General features: G+C 41.7%; 1 protein-coding gene across 3 annotated transcripts; it reads left to right on the top strand.

Moving 5' to 3' along the window:
* The first annotated feature begins 1,043 nt into the window (after positions 1-1,043).
* On the top strand, positions 1,044-19,100 carry MDM2 (MDM2 proto-oncogene). 3 transcript variants are annotated; one of them, XM_041411186.1, is made up of 12 exons: positions 1,044-1,180; positions 1,547-1,626; positions 1,718-1,790; positions 4,420-4,494; positions 4,855-4,988; positions 5,150-5,199; positions 6,443-6,510; positions 6,657-6,750; positions 9,301-9,461; positions 10,454-10,609; positions 11,923-12,000; positions 13,481-19,100. In XM_041411186.1, the coding sequence occupies exons 3-12, from the start codon at positions 1,722-1,724 to the stop codon at positions 14,048-14,050; spliced, it is 1,455 nt and encodes a 484-aa protein (XP_041267120.1). In that variant the 5' UTR covers positions 1,044-1,180; positions 1,547-1,626; positions 1,718-1,721; the 3' UTR covers positions 14,051-19,100. The 3 variants fall into 3 exon arrangements, with proteins under 3 accessions (XP_041267120.1, XP_041267118.1, XP_041267119.1); XM_041411184.1 differs by lacking the exon at positions 1,547-1,626; XM_041411185.1 differs by lacking the exon at positions 1,044-1,180 and having other exon boundaries at positions 1,224-1,626.
* Positions 19,101-19,931: the final 831 nt, after the last annotated feature.

Below are 19,931 nucleotides of genomic sequence, written 5' to 3'. Positions count from 1 at the left end.
CATCAGTAGCTGAGCTGTTTAGTAGCCATTCACTTCCATCCTGTTGCATTTTTGTGTAGATGGAGTTTTCTCCTAAGAATCAAATTAGCTAGCTAAGGATCTCAGGAACTGGTGTGCTGGGTGGAAAAGAGCAGATATCTGACTTTGCCTGCTGCAGGACATTCTTGACTCCACTAGAAAGAGATTTCTGTTTGCCTTGAAATCCCAGCACTAAAAGCAGGCTTTGCAAAATTCTGGCAGCTTCTCGGTTGTCCCTCACTAGACCTTGAGCTTTACGCTCTAGAGAGATAACAAGGTAATCTTAAAAATCCATCGCCACACAAATATCTAGATTTAAACCGTTGCTGGAATTTTTACAAGGTGCCATGGTTGCAGAGGAGCTGTATTTGACCAACAGACAAGTCCAGGCAGTTATCCACTGCTTGTTTGGACAAGTTTGTTGTCATGGAAAAGTAGCATTACACTCCCTCTGCTCTAGCCTATCTTTAAACACTGTCTGCAGCACTCATGTTCTCTGACAAAGCTTTTCATTAGTCAAAAATAATTTCAAAATGTCATGAGCAAAGAAAAAAACCTGAGAATTAGAAAAGACAGTCGGACTAAAAACTAAACAGTTCGAGTTGAAGCGTAGCAACGAGTAAAGAGAAAGTAACATACTTCTAAACGCCCTACATTTAAAATATTCAGAAAATTGTGGAATGTGAGATGACAAGAACATAGGACGACAACGTCCAATTATCTTTGGGTGCAGAGTTTTCTCCTAGTTCCATCTCTTAAAATACCTCTGGAAAAAAAAGCCAATTTAGGAGGCCTGAGCGACCGCTGGAAGTGGAACTGGTACTCAGCGGCGTCGCTCGGGATGGGGCGGGCGGCCCTGCCGTGTGGGGGCCCAGCAGCCCATGCCCTGCCGTGTGGCGGCCCTGCCGTGTCGGGGCCCTACCGTGCGGGGCCGGGCGCGGCGGGAGGGGGCACCCTTTCCGCCTTTCCGCCTTTCCGCCTTTCCTCCTTTCCCCCGGGGCCGCTTCCCGCCGCTCGCGGCCCAGGGGGCGCTGCGGGCACCAACATGGCGGCGGGCGGCGCGCGCGGCGCGGCGGGGCCGCGGTAGAGGGTCCGGCCAGGGCCCGGCGGTCCCGGCGCTCCGCCCGCCGCGGGCCGGGCAGCGGACCGGGCGTGGCTGCCGGTGCGTGGGGATCGATCGCGGCTCGCTCGGGGGCCGAGGGGGCGCCGGGGGTCTCGCTGGTCGCTCGGGCCGCCCTCGGTGCTGGGGGAGGGGCTCCCGCCGGGGGAGCGGGGCCAGGCCAGGCCGCGCCGCGCGGGTGGGTGCGGGGCGCGGGAACGCCGCTGTTCTCCCACGGCGCCGTCTCCCAACGCCGCCGGACCCCCCCGCGTTGGCGGCCGCCGTGAGTCAGCGCCGGGCCCGTCGCGCCCGCCCCCCCCCCCCCCCCCCCGCGGTGACTCGGCGGCGGCGCTGCGGGTCATGCTCGGGCATGTCGGGCCGGGCCGGGCCGGCGCGGGAGCTAAGCCCTGACTTGCCTCCTCTTGGCAGCGCTATATAAGGCCCGGCCCGGCCCGGCTCGGCACAGACACGCTGCCGGAGTCCAGCGTGCGGGCTGGACAGGCTCCGAGGTGAGTGGGCCCCGCCGGCGTGGCGGCTGCCGCCCGCCCGGGTTGTGTCGCTGCGTGCCGCGTTCTGAGGTTGTTCTCCCCTCCACCGCAGGCAAATGTGCAATACCAAGATGTCCTCCCTTACGGATGCCTCCTCTGTCACCGCTTCGGAGCAAGAGGCGCTGGTCAGTAGCTGTTGGACGCGTGGTTTTTTTGCATGCTTTTTGCAGTTTTTAGCGGCTAATTCAGAATAATCCCTGCGCTTGGGGTGCGGTGGCTGCAGAAAAGCCAGGAGGTCCAGCCAGTGATGGTGGTCTCTCTCTTTGGTTCTGTAGTAAAAGCAGATCTTCAGCATAGTCGAGCGTACAGGGTGATGGTATAGGTCTAGAATGTTTACTGGAAACATTGCATGTTTTTTGCTTTTTTTTTTTTTTTTTTTTTTGTTTTTTATTAATAAAAAGGATTCTATCATCTGATTTGATAGTGGTAAGTATTTCGGGTGATGATTGTTAACAGATCCTATAGGTGAAGAGCTTTGGAAAATCTCCATCGTCCAAAACATACTGTTGGTGAAATAGTCTGGGGATTTTCGTTTTTCTTCTCTATTGGAATTCGTAAGAAGAGTCTTCATTTGTGTTTATGGCTTTGCATTTCCAGGCTTTCCATAAGATAGTGACAATTCTGCTTTTTTGTCCTTAGTTTTCCTGAGGATTGAAGCCTTTTACACCTGAAATGCGAGTTACAAAACTGCATATGTACAGTGATAGTTGAACTGGATTATCTTGTGTAGAAGGGTAAAGCTTAAAAGTGTGGATTTGACAGTAGAACTTCAAAAAAGTGAAATTGCAGAACAGCAGACTGTTCAAAATTGATTTTTTTCATTTGTCTTCCTTTTTTTTGTCATCATCTTGTGATATTACTGTCTGCTGTCAGATCTGCAAGGCTGCAGAACATGGAGGAGTCAGGAGGAGAGGGCTGGGGAGTAAAAGTGGGCTTAGGTGTGGATTCGGTTTTGAAACCGTGCCTTGCTATGCTTAGCTGTCAGTAGTACTTTAATAAGTTACTGTTTGCTGCCTTTATGAAACGAATATATATGCCACATGTTCTAAATAATTCAGTTCTTAGGAGGGGGTGAGTGGACAGCTCATTGTGCACGAGCTTAGTTTTTTCGTTATGTGTAATTCTTGCAACTAATATCTTGTTAACTCACTGAAACTTATGTTGGTTTTAGCAGATCTTTGGAATGGAATGAAGGCTAGTTCCCCATCTCCACCCTTCCCTCAAACATTTATTGCTTGTCTCATGATATTTTATTCACACTTCCCTGTTTTGCTTTTGGTTTTGTTTTTTTTTTTTTTCCTTTTTTACTTTCTGTGTTTATTGTTTACATTTTATTTTATATATTATATCAGGATAGCTAAATATTAGCCTGGTTTTAGAATGGTTGCACTGTTATTAGAGAGATGACTCTAGAATATACTGCACTGGAGCATCAGTGGCTCCACAGGCTTTGCTGTTGTGGCAGCCCCTGCAGCTTGTTCTCATCTGCTGCACTGGTGCTGCCTCAGCTGTGTGGGATGGTGCAGTTTGTATGTATGAGGGAAGTGATTTTTCTTGTTTAAACTTTTCCTTCCTCTGCCTTGGAAGTTGTCATAAACTGACTGCAGTTAAACTGCTGGCACGGTGACTGGGTGGGAGGCCATTGCAGAGGTAGGAGTGAGTGAAGCGTGACGGAAGGGACTGCGTGTGCTTGTCCCAGCAAAGAAAAGCCTTCAGAGGTAAAGCAGCCCAGCTGGCAAATGCAAAACCAAAACCTCACAAACTGTCACAGAAAGAGACTAAGAAAGAGGTGGACCAGTGTTTTATGACTTGCACTCTGGACCTAACAGTCACGGAGGTCTGTTTCCATCATCCCTCCCCTTTGGGAGTTATGGTAATGGTTAAAGGAGTGAAACTGAGTTCCCCAGGACTCAGCCCTGGACTTGGAACTAATAAATTCTGTAGCTCCAGTTAAGGAATTTGTATTTACCAATGTGTTGAGGTTTAACCCCAGCTGCCAGCTTAAGTAGCACAGAGCACCTTGTTTTCTGCCCCCTAGCTCCCTCCACAGTGGGATGGGGGCATCACGAAAAGAGGCAAAATCTGTTTGTTTAATAACTGAAGTCAAGTATAAGAGTAATAGTAAAGAAAAAGGAGACTAGTTAAATCTGAGGAAGACAAATGTTGCACAGTGCAATTGCTTACCGTCTGCTGATGGATGCCCAGCCCGTCCCCAAGCATTAGTCAGCACCTCCTGGCCAACTCCACTGTTCATAACATTAAGCCTGGCATTCTGTGATACGGAATATGCCCTTGGCCAGTTCAGGTCAGCTGTGCTGGCCATGTTCCCCCATGGCTTGTTGTTCCCTCGTGGCAGAGCGTGGGACACTGAAAAGTCCTTGATTTAGTGTAGCTACTTAGCAACAACAAAAACATCAGTGTGTTGTGAACATCATTCTCCCTCTAAATCAAAAACACAGCACTGTACCAGCTACTAGGAAGAAAATTAACTATCCCAGCTGAAAGCAGGGGACATTGAAAGACTGGGGTTAGAGCTAAAGTGTACAGTGTATGAGAAGTTTAGTATGAAGTTTAGTTCATATTATTTGCTTTTAAGTTTGAACTTTGCAAAGTGAAAAACTTGAATGAAGATAGGTTTTAATGCAGTGGTATGTTTGCATATCAGATTAATACAGAAGGAGGAAGACAGCTGGTATAAATAAATTTTTTTTTTGGTGTATAGTAAGTGCATATTGTTTTTCTCCTTCCACACAGGTTAAACCAAAGCCACTATTGCTGAAATTGTTAAAGTTAGCTGGTGCTGAAAAGGACACTTTTACTATGAAGGAGGTGAGAACTTTTAACCACTAAAGGTAGATTGCAGTGAGTACAGACAGATTGTTTTGGGTTAGGTAAATGGGGGGGAGGCAGTGTTTTTTATAGCTTGTCTAGAAATTGAGATCAGTCAGTGTTTATTCTCCTGCTGACTCGTAGCTGGGTATTTAGCTAGTTTCTCAAAAATCTGAACAAGTTTCTGGTGGTCAGTAGAATAGTAGTGTTCTTCTGGAATGATAAATGAAAATCTGTTAGCTCAAAGAGAGTTTTAGGCAGAGTTTGAAGAGTAAATTTCAATATATTTAATATGCTTTGTCTCTTACACTTTAAGAAACAACCTGGATATTTAACATCTGTATTTAATTTATTTCACAGGTAATATTCTATATTGGACAATATATTATGTCTAAGCAATTATATGATGAAAAACAGCAGCATATTGTACACTGTGCAAATGATCTCCTGGGGGATTTATTTGGAGTAACAAGCTTTTCAGTAAAAGAACACAGGTAAAAAATGGGATTCTTTTCTGAGAGTCTGGTTGGGAAATAATGAAGAGCATCATGCATATGTCCCCTTTTTAACTCTTCGCATCTTCAAAGATGGTAAGCTCTCTTTCATGGTTACATGTAGCTAACTTGTATCGTCTCTTTCTTTATCCCTATTTAAGGAGGCTATATTCAATGATTTCCAGAAATCTGATAGCAATCAATCAACAAGGTAAGCTAGTTTAGGAGGATGAATTGTTTGGGAACCAGCAGTAGGGAAAATAGAGTTTACATAATGAATCTTGCTGGTAGTGATCAGATAACAGCGAGCTCTCCATTATTAGCTATTTGGCTTTGCTCACTGTATCAGGGCAATCACAAATGGTGAATCAAAGCAAACACTTGTTTCTTGAGGAGAAGAAAAAAATTGGGTAATTTTATTGGACTAGAACCAGAAAAAACACAGAGCTGAACAAAAAGGCTACTAAATTACAAACTTAAGTCATTTGCTTGTATTTGTTGTTGATAAAGCCCTCAACAACATACAAAGTTTTAATATGAAAAATAAGCTACTTAAACTTATGCCAGCAATAAAATTAGGGCAAAGGTTCTTTTTTATGTATTAAAGTTCTGGTTTAATTTTCACAACTGAATGTGAAGTACATTTAGAACTGGTCATTCTGAGCTATACTCAGCCCTGTTTAAATGGGCTGTATACTTTTAAAAAGTATCCTTGTGGTGATGCTGTGGATAGCCAGTCCTTGAATGCCGGGCTGTTATACACAGTCCTGCAGTATAAAAAGTGCTCAATACCGCTGTAATTTTTGCCTAATATAGGGTTTGAAACAGAAGTTAAACAATGGAAGCCATTTTGTAAATTTGTCTCTAAATCTCTATAAAGACACCCTCACCCTTTGTTTCTGATTTTTCCTAAAGGCAAGTGTTCAGCTGCTGAAGATGGGAAATTTGCTCTCTTTGTCATCCCCATTGTTAAGCTTGCAAATTTAAATTTATCTTCCAATTCTTTTTTCATGAAAGACTCTTTGTTAATTCAGGATCTGTCTGTTAGTAAGCATATATCATTAACAACAGCTAATATTTCTTCTGTTGTATGTCTTTTTAACTCAGGGTTCCATAAGATAAGTAGTAAAACTTTGGAGAGGAGCAAGTAATTACATTTCCTGCCTATATTCTTTTGTATCTGCAGAATCGCAGTTTATCCACAGACTTCTTTTGAAGCCATGTATAACAGAATTCTGAGCTGCTTTCAGATGGCATTTCTTCTTTCTCCCCACATTTCCACTTCAGTAATGTTACAGAAAAGGTGCTGCACACACCTGACAAAGGAGCAGTGTGTTTTTTCCATTGTTGCAAAATGTCTGGATTTTAAGTTTTAATTAGAATTTACTTTTTCAGCCTGAAATTTACTTTTTCTGCTATATTGTATAATGGGTTTTATTTTGGTTTGGTTTCAGACTCTACCCTTGGCAACACGCCTGAGGATGATGCCACACCTCAGCTTGAAGAAGAAAATGTTATTAAGGTGCTATTTTTATTTGAATAAATTTTCTGAGTTGTACATTCTGTTCAGTTTTGCATTATGGTGTCAATGATTTAATGTAGTAAGTTGATTCTTGCATTTTACCTCATATTCATATGCTCAGGCTTACTCAGTATTTCTGTTATCAGGAGTCTAGGCAAGAGTTGGAAGAGAACCAGACTTCATCAAGCGTGACTTCCCGACCAACTACATCTTCTAGGAGGAGGACACACAGTGAATCTGGTATCTGCAGATTTACGATGCAGAGCTTTCAGTAGCATGGCCACTTGGAGGGAAAAGCTACATTCTCTTGCCTTGCTGACTTGAAAGATGCTGCTGGCAAATACTACCCATGTTTTTCTGCTTATCTAAAACAAAATGTTCAGTGTGAAAGAAACACACAATTCCGTGCATTGCTCCAGTGTCATGTTACAGTTTGAATGTCTAGAATTGTTAGTAAGATGATGGAATAGCTTACTCCACGGCTCTGTTAAACTCTTTGACATCAGCAGGATCTTACCAGTTGTATTATCTTCATGATGAGAGCACTTTTGTTTGTAATCTACTGATACCATCAAACTCATTTCAATTCCCTCTGTAGACAGCCACAAAATTTGAAATTTTGTTTGTTTACTAAAGCCAGTTTTCTTTGGATTTCAATTGGTGGGAGGCATCAAAGGTGTGTTGGTAACACAGGATGATTTTGGATATATTCAGGTACCTCACCATTCATTAATCACTTGTTAAAACATCTGGTGATCTAAGCATCATATTTGCCTCCCCTTTGTCTTTACTGTGGATATTCAATAATCACTGACAAACACATTTTCAAAACAAAATGTTTCTTCTGATAAGTAGCAATAACAATCTGGTCAGCATAAACCTGGTTTAGTTTCTCAATGCAAGTGTTCTCTACAGTTCTATGCAAATATTATTCTGTGGAGTTTCTTACGTTAGTTTGTTCCATCACTTGCTGTCTTGCCTCATGACTTGGTGTTTGCTCTTACCTGGGCAGTGATAAGCTTCTGTCACTGCATAGAACTTCCTTTTCTTCACTTGTTCTGGAGCATTTTTCAGTTCCTCAGCTTTCAAGTAGTATTTTTTGTGTCCCTCATAGGCCACTGTTACGTTAAATCCGTCCCAAACCCGTGCTGCGTTGCTGAGCGGTTTGCACTAAATTAAAAGAACATTTTAATGTTGTAACTAAAACTGATGAAAGGATGGAAAGTCTTGGTTAAACATCACAACCTGTAATATTTAGGCATGACACAGAACACATAAGGTCCTGGGTTGTGCTTACTTATTGTAGGTTTGATTATTAACTCTTGCCTTGCATCCATTTATTAGTTTGTTACAACCTTAAAAGTTCTTTTAATATAGTGTTTTTATATACACTTTTTTTCTAATTTATAGGAAATCTTCCCCTTAAACCACTATTCTTGTTAAATTGGGATAGTAGTGGCTCCTTTGGAGCCCTTAAATAGTGTATAGAGACCTTGTGGTGATACAGTATCAGTACGGCATGGAGCCATGACAACTAAATGAGGACAACGATGGACAGGAGCAGCCTTTGGGCCTGGGGGCGCCAAGTTTGGTGGGGCTCTCAGGGCGGAAAAAAGAAAAGAAAGGGGCTGAGCCAAGAAGCACCAAGGGAGAGTAAGAGAAGTCTCAAAGTATGTACAAGTGTTTTGTTCTCCTTTTTTATTTTTTTTTTTTAACAATGAAAGATTCAAGACTTGAAGACTTGTGGATTGTCACAGTGTGATTTGCCAGGCGAGGGAGAAGGTGGGCAACAGAGGGTGGGTGCAAAAGGCACCTGTAGTAGGATCAGCAGGCTCGTACCGAGGCCTGTTGAACCAAAAGTTGTTGACATCTTGGGAGGTTTTCACTCTGCTGCAGTGACATGCTGAATTTACAACACATTTTTGTATAAAATTGTTTTTTACCAAATGCTCTAGAAGTCAATGGAGCTGAATTTTGACTTACCTACCCCTAAAATGCTGTACCCATAGTCCTTGCACTGCTGTAGGTGATTGTTCCAAAACACAATGTATTTACAAAGCATTGTCTTTTTGCCTTCAAACCAAGCATGCTTAGTAAGCAGAGCTTAAAGCAATGCTTTCAGAGTTCAGCTTTTGTGTAGTATGTCTTGAAGATTTTCTTGCTATGGTGCGATGAAAGTTCTAATAGTTTGTTACAAAAATCTTGTTGGGTAAATACAATTACATATAGTGCAACTATTCACTGATAAATGTGTTGAGGTGTCTGAAACTCGAACCTGAACTTACCTTGCTTAGCACAAGGTGTTCTGTATGCGTGTGAACTGGGAGCTAATTGCTCTATCTCCCTACAAATTCTGGGATGGACTCAGAAGCCCTCTCAAAGTGTCTTTCTGTCTGTTGCCTGTAGAGGGACTGAGGACAAGTAAAATTTTAATTGTATTTCTTAAAATTAGGAAGGGTTTAACATGTCATGTGTGGAGTAAAAATTCTTTCAAGTTTGCGGTTGTTTTCCATGTGGAGACTGCCATTCATAAGTGTACTGACTGGACAAGGGGGGAAAGCCAGACCTGAAATATGGGTTTCAGAAATGTTTCACACTGTATGGATAATAAGAGTTATTGTGTCTTTTAAATAATGGGGCCTTTTTGCCCCATTTAAAAAGTACTGTAATATTTTACTTTTATTAGATTTCTGTGTAGTAAATTGTATTTTAAGCTTCTGTTTAGAAAATTCAAAACTGCACATTGCATAGATGTTTTTGAATAATAAAAAAATTCTTGACTGTGCCCAGAAAAAAGTCCTTCAGATGATCTGCACAGTGACAGAAGAAAGCGACACAAGTCAGAGAACATTTCGGTGACGTTTGATGAAAGTCTCTCATGGTGTGTAGTCAGTGGTCTGTGCCGTGAAAGAAGCAATAGCAGTGATTCAACAGATTCTCTTTCCATTCCTGTAAGTTAAAATAGAAAAGTAAAATATGTTTGTGGTAGAAATTCTGCAGATGCTACAAGTGCAAACATGCATCTGAAAACACATGTTCTTAATTAAAAACAGCAGTGCCCTCAGTGGTGTCTGAGGAAAGAAAAGAGGTTGAAAGAAAAGTTGGTGTGTGGGTGGAGTGGGATTTTTCATAGGTCTGCTGGCAAAGCTGAAGTGAAATTTTTTAAAATATTAATGTTGAATATTTAAAAACCAAGATCCTCGCTACTTGGCACAGTATGGAAAAAAAGTCAGCTGTATTTTGTGTTTTAAAAGAAGTATTTCTTAGAATGCTAAGAGACAAAAAGAGTAATAGACATTCCATTATTCAGAATTAAGTGTTAGTTCTGGTACAGCTTTGGTGACTATACCCAGTGGAATGGGTGCTGATGGTGCATTGTGTTAATTTGCCATGCCACTACTTGGAAGTTTTGTACTGTTTTTAGCAAACACCAGGGCAAATTTGTGGTTCAATTAAGTCATGAAAAGCTGAACTAACAGTATTCCTAGTCACATGCGGTGTTCTAAATTGACAGAACTAATACTGTATTTTCAGTCTTCCTGTTTTGTAATTGTTAAGCCATGGTCTCAAATTAAACAGAGTTTATGAGAATAGAGAATTTAATGACATGCAGCCAAAAGATAGCGTCTTCTTGCATCTGTTCTTTCACTTCTTAGGAGGGACTTTCTGAAATAATGACTGCAGCTTTCAGCTGCCTGTAGGCTGAGTGCAATTTTTTATTACAGAGACAGCAAAAGGCTTCCAGACCTAGCTTTATTTTTACCCACCTGTAATTTGTTTGTCTCATAAAAACTACCGTGTCTCACAGCAGGTGGTCCTTTTTCTTCCGTAGCTAATTATACTGAGTAGTGCAGTTTTATTCTGAGAGTTGTTTCATCAGTGATGTTATGTGTATGGACTGGTGAGGTTGAATGTGTGCTTTCTTTTTTTTTGTTTTCTTCAGGATCTTGATGCTAGTTCATTAAGTGAAAACTCAGATTGGTTTGACCACGGTTCTGTATCAGACCAGTTCAGTGTCGAGTTTGAAGTTGAGTCTATTTATTCAGAAGATTATAGCCATAATGAAGAAGGGCAGGAGCTCACAGATGAAGATGATGAGGTACTATCTGCTTTCCTGGTTTGACCCTGGGGGGAGGGGATGAGAAGGAAAAGAAATTTCAACATGAAAAATTTCTGTAAGTTTCCAAGGAGAACTCTTCAGGTATGTTTTCGAACTGCATGTGCTGGTGTCACAATCTGCACCCAGCTGTTCATTAAATCAAATTAGCTGTTGGTGCAATTGGGTCACCATTATACAACCCACCAGCCAGTGACTGAAACGGTGCTGAGGCTTTCTGCAGGCTCTGAAAAGGGCTGGGTAGGAAAGTCTGGGTGCTTAACTTCTCCCACCAGCTGTTGAAGTCTGTGGCAGCATGTGTACTATAGTCTTTCTGCATTTTTGATTCTAGAAGTACATGTTGAGCTTTGACAACACTTGATAGCAAAGGAAACCTGAGTAGCTCTTTCCAAAGGGATATGTCCAAGTTTTTTGCCTCTCTGAATGTAAATGTTTTATAGAGATGGCTGAACCAAAGTTTTGGGAGTCTTTATTATTAGTAATTGTGATTACTGCAATTCTCAAGAGATTTCTAGAATGTTGGGAATGAAGTGAGAATGTATGTGGGGTTTTCTTTCTGGGTTAGTTTTCTGTTAATCAGCTCATGGCAAGATTGGGTGAATGCCAGAGGCAGAATTCACCAGGGTCCTGCATGACTGGGTTAGCTGAGAGGCTAAGTGGGACTGACTGTACTGATGTACACCAAGTTGTAGCACAATGCAGAGCTGCACCCTGAGAGAGGATGGTCATTTGGAGAAAGAAAGGCTTGAGATGTGCCCCTGCTCCAGACAGTAGTTTTGGGAATTGCAGAATGACTGGTGTTCGAAGGGGCCTCTGGAGGTTGTCTTTGTCGTACCCACCCGCCCTGGCTCCGGCAGAGCTGATTGCCCACGTCCAGTGTCCAGGTGTCCTGAATATCTCATGGGATGGAGGCTTCATAGATGCTCAGGGCAACCCATGCCAGTGCTCCTTCATCCTCAAGTGAAAGGTGTCTCCTGATACTCAGAGGGAACCTCCTGTGTTTAATTTGTGCTGGTTGCTCCTTGTCCAGCCACTGGACACCACTGAAAACAATGTGGCTCTGTGTTCTTGGTGCCATCCTTTCAGGTATTTACTCGCATTTATCAGGCACCCCCTGCCCTGAGCCTTCTCCAGGTGAACACTCCCAGCTCTTTCAGCCTTTCCTCACATGAGCGCTCCTCTAATCCATTAGTAACAGCCCATCTCTGGAGACTCTCCAGTAGCTAACTATCTGAAAATCTTACCAGGTTAAAAATATTTGCGTTTTAATTAAATGCCAAAAGAATTTAAACCAGGTTTATCAGCTGACTATTTACCAGGATGAAGATAGTGATGCTGATTCATTTGATGAAGATCCAGAGATTTCTCTAGCTGTGAGTAAAAATTTGTCTGGTGAAGCATCGTAAATTGCGTAAAGTGACATAGAATAGATCAAGAAGTATAGACGAGTTCTGTTGCTACCGGTGATTTTTTTAGAATTAAATTGACTTTCTATGTTTGAAGGTTCCAATACAATATTTTAATTACTGTGATTATTAAGGAACATGTGAACATTATTATTATGGAATCTTGGGGTTTTTTTTTTAAATGGTCAATAAACTTCCTAATCCATTTAAAAAAACCCAACCCCACACTAATTTACCATTTCATTGACTTAATGGAGGGAAATTATTTGGAGCCTAAATCTTTCTGCACAAAATGGAAAAAAAATTAAATCTTAGTCATGTACATTTAAAAAAACTCTTCCTATAATCAGAATACCTAGTTTTATTGTCCAGCTTGAATGAAGGTATCTGTAACACAGAGATGTGAAGGCAAGCCTTTTTTCAGAACAGAACTGTACAAGAGGCCTTTGCTGTATTCTGAGAGGCTGTTCTTGAGGAGTGGGAAGAAATTGACAGTCTTGAGGCAAAGTATGGAGATGTTTGTGAAAAAAACACTGCATTTTAATTCTAGCGTGTGCTGTCTCCTTAATTATATTTGCTTTTCACATTTGACAAAGTTGTTTTGTGGAACTGTGAAGTGTTACAGTCCTGTGATAGTCTGTAGGACTGAGGGACTTGGTGTCTTAAACTGGCCACCTTCTGAAAACATAGCAGTATTTATGTGTGGAAAACAGAGACCTGTACATTACTTTTAGGATTTAAAATTGGTCTTACAAGCTTTTGATGTTATTTGGGACTTGTGTTAAGTTTAGGGGTTTTTTTTTTTTATTATTTCCCCTACAGAGTGCATTATTTCTAAGAAGGGTCTCTGTCCTTAAAAGCAAAATGTATTTTTAACGAAGTAGTGGTTTATTTTCATTGTAGTCCAGGGAGTGACCTGGGAGGGGCTGCTGCCCGGCTTTGTTGTTGCCCTGGTGTTGTTTCCCTGCCCCTGCTGCGCTCCGTCTGCGCCCGGGCCGGTGTGTGCGGCTGTGTGGGAGCGCCCTCGCGCGGCCGCTCTGTGCACCAGCAGCTCGGCCAGCCGCTGGGAAAGGCTCCCTCGGTCTCCCATGGCTCCCGCTGCAGGAGTGCATGCTGGAAGAGAAAAAATGATGACCTTCTTAACGAGTTTTTCATGAGGGCCTCTGAAGAGTTTTGTGGCCTGGTTTCTGCAGTTTTGCGTATGAAATAATGAATTGTTCTATTCACAAACCTACGGCAAAATGAAGGAAAGCCAGAGTCCCTTTAACCATTTTAATCTAGAATTGTAAAATGGGGCCAAAACCACTGAATGGAATTTTAAAATTGTAAACAAGTTGATAGCTCAACATAATAATTATTTTGGCAGTATTCAATTGTTTATGTCTGAATACTTCAGTTGTAAGTGTTCCAAGTAGCTTAAGCTGTTCCAACCTTTGATTCACTAAAGGATTATTGGAAGTGTCCCGAATGTAATGAAATGAATCCTCCGCTTCCACGACACTGCCACAGATGCTGGGCCCTTCGTGAGGATTGGCTTCCAGATGAAAAGAGTGAGAAATTGGAAAAGAGCAAATTAGAAGCCTCCTTTCCTGCAGAGTCTGGAGAAGGTTTTGATGTTCCTGACTGCAAGAAAACAAAAACGATTGAAGATAAAGAACCAGCTGTGGATGAGAATGAGGATAAAGCAGTGCAGCTTTCTGAGTCCCAGGAAAGTGAAGGTTATTCCCAGCCATCAACATCAAGCAGTGTGTTCTGTAGCAGTCAGGAGTACTTCAAGGAACCTGAGAAGAGAGAAATGCAAGACAAAGAGGAAAGCATGGAATCCAGTCTGCCTGTTACCAGCATAGAGCCGTGTGTCATATGTCAGAGCAGACCTAAAAATGGCTGCATAGTACACGGCAAAACAGGACACCTCATGTCGTGTTTTACCTGTGCAAAAAAGCTCAAGAAGAGGAACAAACCCTGCCCAGTGTGCAGGCAGCCCATACAGATGATTGTACTAACTTATTTTAGTTAGACACGTGTTGACTGGAAAGCAGCAAAAGAAACTTCATAAACTGGTTGAGAGAGTAAGAAATTATTTTTGTATGCTTATTGGAAGATGAGTATTTTGTGTCTCTTGGTGTTGTGTGTAAAAAATAATTGCCGACATAACTGCACTGGAGTTATTAAGAGGTTTGCATAATACTCTTAAGTCAACTTGGAGATTTTAAATCCCTCTCAGTAGAAGTAACCAGGTTGTCTAAACCACCTGCCTCTCCAAGTGTTTTAATGTTCCATGCAAGTTAGTAACATTTGTTTTATTGAATTAAATACATGCATTAAACACCCAAATTTAATAATTGTTGGAGGAGAGATATGTTGAAGTGTTTATTTCTGCAAATTCCTCATTTAAGAAAATATGTTATTATCCAGGTTCCAATTCTTGTTGCTACGTGAAGACATAAGGCTCCATCAGACCCCTCTGAATAAGTCAATAAAATGAATAAATAGAATCTTTTCTTAAATTCTTTCAACTAACCAAATTCTGTGGGAGATCTTACCAGGAAGTAGGGAAAGATGTGGTAAAAAATAATTAATACTGTGGAAACAGAAGAGGGTATTGTGTGTCTTTTATTTTTATAGTGTGAATTGTAGACTTAAGGGCTGTGTGGCCCCTGAAAAGTCATTGATCCAAGCTCAGTCATACAGTTCTCTCTCAAATGTCCTGGGAAGCTCACACTTGTGGGTGTGGAAGTCTGTGCTGCTGCTGCTGATTATTAATTTAGCGTCATGAAACAAGTCTCAGACAGACAAGATAAATGAAGGATATGCTATGAACTGTCATGTCAGGTAGTGTTAGGGGACAGGTGTTTTCTTTTTCTGCACTTGTTTCTGACTTGGCAGAATACATTCAGCTGCATTGCTACGTTCACTGTAATAAAAATAGAAAAAAATTCACCTTCATCTGCAGAAACAATTAAGCTGTGCAGTTCCAGTTCACATTCTTTAAGTGCAGTAGTCTTTCCAACTCACTGTTCTTATCTGTATCACGAGAATTCTGAAAGTCTTTTGCAAGGTGTTTGGCCAAATCAAATTTGGTCTTGCTGGATCTGTCCTTTATTGCTTTTAGCTCTTGTCTCCTCACTGTATTTTGTCAAAAACTTGGGAATGTACCAGTTCAGTGCCCAGGGAGTCTGCTGCCTGCCTCAGTTCTGGGGGCTTCAGGCAAGGCAGTGTGAGTGTGGGAACCAGGATTCGGTAAAGATCGCTCAGCTGCCTTTCACATGGAGTTTCTGTACCCCAGGAGTGATACTTATTCCTTTGCAAAACTGTGTTACAAGAGGACTTGTGTATTTTCAGCATATTTATTTTTACATGTGATTGCTGATTGTCTGACCAATAGGGAATGGCAGATAAATAGTCAGGGGAGTGCCAAGAGTGGAGATTAGTCCAAGTGCAGGAATTGTGCTGTGTTACCATCTTACAGGCCCAGGCTCAACTGCTTCCCTAACACCAGCAGTATAAAATGGCTAATGCCTGCGTGCTGGCACAGAGACTCCTACTGCTCTCCTTAACTGCAGGGCTGCAAATGCCTGGAAGTACCCAGGAAAAGGACAGAAAGACATACAGGAGAGACTTAGTAAATCCTTGGTTGTGACTTGGTTGAAAAGTAGTAGCTTTATAGGTAAAGACTGATTTATTGGGATCATTCACATTTTTTTCATACATTTGAGCTATTTTCATTGCCAGTGAAAGATACTGGTGTACTCGAACTTCTAACATAGTTCATTTTAAGTAAACAAAACATAAACCCCAGTTGTATTCATTCAAATTCTTACTTGCAAGTTTCTTGCCTCCTGCAGTTTGTAAAAGGACATCAGAGAGCTGGAAGTTATTGGAAGTTTTTTGATCAGCAGAAACCTTTCATGGCTTTATAGGATTTGATAATCCTTCATCCTCAGATAGAAAGACCTTTGGGCAGATAGCTAATTTTTTCAAATAGGGATACTAATGGAGGGCTACTTGCCTTACTTTGCACTTCCTATTAATGTTTTTTTTTTTAATTTTTGATTTGATAAACTTAGGTGCTGTGAGGCTTGCAGAGGCTCTTCATTGCACCTGCAGGTGTGAGAGAACTGTAGATGTGTATATGCAGAAGCATCGATAACATGGGGCCTGTAGCTAAAAAGTTTCACCTTGTTATGAAGCTTTGTCCACTTCATTGTCTCCCATGTCTTCCCCTCTCTCAGCATGATGCCTTCCCTGCAGTGGCTGCCCTGGCTGTGTAACTGCAGTGCTGAGGGAGAAGCTGTCCTTATCTGGTTCCTGTTGGGACAAATTGTACCATCGCTCTCTCATTTTCCAGTCACATGCCTTCTGTTGCAGAGAATAGCCCTGGAAATACCTTCCACTTGTTAAAATGGGGAGGAAATGGGGCATTTTAATTTCTGCATCTGCAAATCACTGTGTCAAGTATTTTGGTTTGAGTTACATTTTATGGCTTAATTTTACTCTTAGTAACTTCTAGTGCAACTTTAATCTGTTTGGTATGGGTGCACGCCTTCCAAGTGGAAGTGCTGGTTATTGATGCCTGTTCCTGTTGGGGACACTGGCAGGCCAGTGCAGGTGCAGGCCTGGTGCCTGGGGGCTGCGTCACAGTGGCTCCCGTGGTGGCTCCCGTGGGGACTCCTGGCTGTGGCCGGAGCCTTTGGTGTGCCTCCCCCTGCCTCCCGGCCTGCCCGTGCTCCGTGTGGGCATGAGCAGTGAGCACCCTGCTTGTCACGGCCCTTAAACACGTTCCTAGCCTTGGGTAGTGGCACAACAATCAGTAAAGTTTTGGTACAAAACTAGAGATCCTTATTTAATATCGCACACATTTTAATCTTTAATTTATTGCTGTTTGTAAATATGCTTGTGCTCACAGTTGATGTTTTGAGCTCTAATTTATTGAATTTGTCTACTGCTACATGTGTAGTTATATAAATATGCTTATTTAGTAAATCACAGGCACAAGAAGAATATTCTAAGAAATGTAGCATTAAAATTCAGAGAAATACATTATATTCAGATGGAGAAGGGCACAGGAAGATTTATGGCTATGTTTTCTTTTTTCCTTCCCTTAAAGCAACTTCTGTATTGAACCTGAACAAGATTTATTTAATAGAGATGGTGCTGGTCCAACATCAGCATAGTGAAAATATTTTGGTGGTGTTTTGCTTTCCTTTGGAATGCTTTTGCATCCCTCAGTACAGGCAAGGACCTGACTGACTGCTTCTGGGTGCTGGTAACATTGGGGTGATGGTCTGGGAGATGCAGGATGATCTAGGAGATGGTGATGAGAGGCTTTAAGGTTAATTTGCAAAGGTGGAAATGGCTTTTGCCTTTGGACACATGACCTTGAAGGTTGCAGGGAAGGCCAGATGCCCACAGCATGCGTCTGTATGTAATTTTCAGTAATTTTCTTAGTCTCTTCCTTCTTGCACATCAGGTAGACAGTAGTTACGTAGAAATTGTGCAAGAACTTGCATTTATTCTTTTATAGAAAGTACAATAAACCTACTTGTTGTTTAAATACAAGTCTTTAACTATTTACCTATTTGTTAGTATTGACATTTTGTTAGTATTGAAATTTGCCTCGCACCAGGAGGATTGCAGGCTGTGCTGTCCTGTGCCTCTCCCCTTAGCAGAGTATTTAGAAAGGGTAAAAATGCTTCAAAATGCTCACTAGTGAAAAGCTTACATTCCTTCTAAGAGTGTGGTACGTGTTTTTTATCAGAGTTCTGTTTGCTGTACATTTGTTCAAATGTCACTGTCTCTGAAGTGTCTGTGGGTATGAAGATTTTTTTGTCTTTTGTGACTAATATGAGGAAGAGAAAATTCCTCATTCTTACAAAGAGTGAGGAAAAATTGTATCTTACAAAAGGGAGATTAGAAAATTATTAAGACCCTAATGAAACTGAATAAATAGGATGAAAATAGGGGTGAAGATTTTTTTCTTTCCCATCTTAATCTAAGGCTGCTGTTGTGTTAGGGCATAACTTTAGGTAGTTTATAATTTTAAAGCAGGTAATTTATTCAGCATATTAATTTGTCACACACATGGTGGGGCAGGAGTTATCCCTTATCCCAAGAAGGTACAGCATTTTGTTGTGCAACATTTGGCCTGAAAAGGGGCATTTGCTGTTTTGGGGCTTCCCTGTGGGGAGGATTGTACTGGACAGTTCATGGGACTTGTGGACAGGCAGCATTGTGAGGGAGGGGCAGCACAGCCTTGCTGGAGCATCAGCCCTCTCCTTTTCAGGGCATTACCTGCCCTGCCCTGCCTTTCCAGCTCCACACCGGAGTCCAAGGCACATCTTGTTCTTTAAAGGTTGCACAAGCAAAGCACAAAACCCACCTTAAGGTTTTAACAGTGAATTGCACTTACTGAACATGAAAAATTGTTGCTTTTAGCTGAAGTGTGGGGGTTTTGTTGTTTTTTTTTGGGGTTTTTTTGGTTTTTTTTGTTTGTTTTGTTTTGTTTTTTTTTTTTAGCACAGATGCACCGAAAGCTTCAAGTGAATGCTTCTTTAGTGAATCTATAGCTATGTTATATATGTGAAATTTGTCAGTGATACTTAAAAAAGGTGGTGGCTCCCCTTTTGAGTTGAGGCTGTTTCAGCTTAACAGCCTGCTTTTAAAGGACAGTTCTTGGTTTTGAGCCACAGTAGTGGCTGTCAGGATGGTGATTACTCAACATCTAAAACACCAATAGCTTTTCTAAAACCAGAATCTTCGTTGTCTGACTACACATAGCTGGGATGACTGTTGAATAGAATAGTTCATAGTGAATTTAAGTAACTATGCAACATGCTTTCAAGAGCTTGACCTGGTGCATTACTTTCCAGCTACCCAGTGCACGTATGACCACAGTCAGTAACCATTAAAATGCAACTGTCCACTCCAAATGCACACAGTATAGACCCATTTATGAGAGTTTCACGTGTGTTGCATTTATCTTTCAGTTTTCAGTTTTTCCTTTTCTGATGAAAATTGAGTACTGTGTTCCATTTAAAAGCTTTAAATAAAGATTTGTTTATATACTCCATGGTGCTCTTTTTCTTTCATGTCAGTTACTTGATTGTTAGAAGTTCTGGTACTTTCTGTTCACACAGATTCTTAATTTTGTGAGCCAGCACACAGGCTCTTTCTGCCCCCACTCAGCTGCTGGACTGCTGACTTCTGTCAGATTTCTTCGGTTTGGTAGGTTTTAACTCGAGGAATCTCTCATTCTTCTTGCTACAAGTGGCAGGAGCAGTGACAGGATTTAGTGGATAATTCTCTGTGTGGTAAACAGCCCACAACAGATCAGAGAGTGAGAAAAGGTAGAAAATGCAAATGGATATGAGGAAGACATTCAAAAACCAGTCTCTTGCACACACAGCCCTCATTGCTATTGGCATTGCTGTTTCGTGTTCTGAAGTGGATTTGCACACTGGATGTGGCTGTCTGGCAGACAAGTGGCTGATGCCCAAGCTCCACAGCCCAGCTGGTAGGGCTTGGTGTGACAGGCAGCAATGCCTCAGGAAAGATTTTAAAAGGCATTAAAGGATTAACTGAATTCCTGCATTTTTTATTTACTGTATACAGGAAAAGATTGATGTTTCCAAAGATAATCTTTGCTGATTTACTTTTGAAATTGCTCAAGAAAATTACTGGCAGATAAAGCTTTAAAGTAAACACAGGAGATGGTACTAACTGGCTTTTCTTGACAATTTTTCTGTTTATTGGGCAGCTTCAAAGGGCCCTGAAAACGACTTGCAACCGGCCAGGCAAAAGGAATCTGCTAATCCTGCCTGCAGTACAGCCTAGCCAGGGGAACAGTGAAAGCACCCTCTGTGACTGGAGCTGGCTGGTGCCTTGCTGATGTGCCTGCT

Source organism: Onychostruthus taczanowskii, unplaced genomic scaffold (genome assembly GCF_017590055.1).
Source record: "Onychostruthus taczanowskii isolate IOZ18803 unplaced genomic scaffold, ASM1759005v1 scaffold35, whole genome shotgun sequence".
NCBI lineage: Eukaryota > Metazoa > Chordata > Aves > Passeriformes > Passeridae > Onychostruthus > Onychostruthus taczanowskii.
This window is presented reverse-complemented; position numbering and strand designations above follow the sequence as displayed.

Excerpts from the sequence above, each read along its gene's own strand:
- MDM2 (XM_041411184.1), top strand. The coding sequence starts at position 1,722 with ATGTGCAATACCAAGATGTCCTCCCTTACGGATGCCTCCTCTGTCACC. Across the intron at positions 6,511-6,656 it reads AAGAAGAAAATGTTATTAAG|GAGTCTAGGCAAGAGTTGGA; the intron begins GTGCTATTTTTA and ends TTCTGTTATCAG. Across the intron at positions 9,462-10,453 it reads CAGATTCTCTTTCCATTCCT|GATCTTGATGCTAGTTCATT; the intron begins GTAAGTTAAAAT and ends TGTTTTCTTCAG.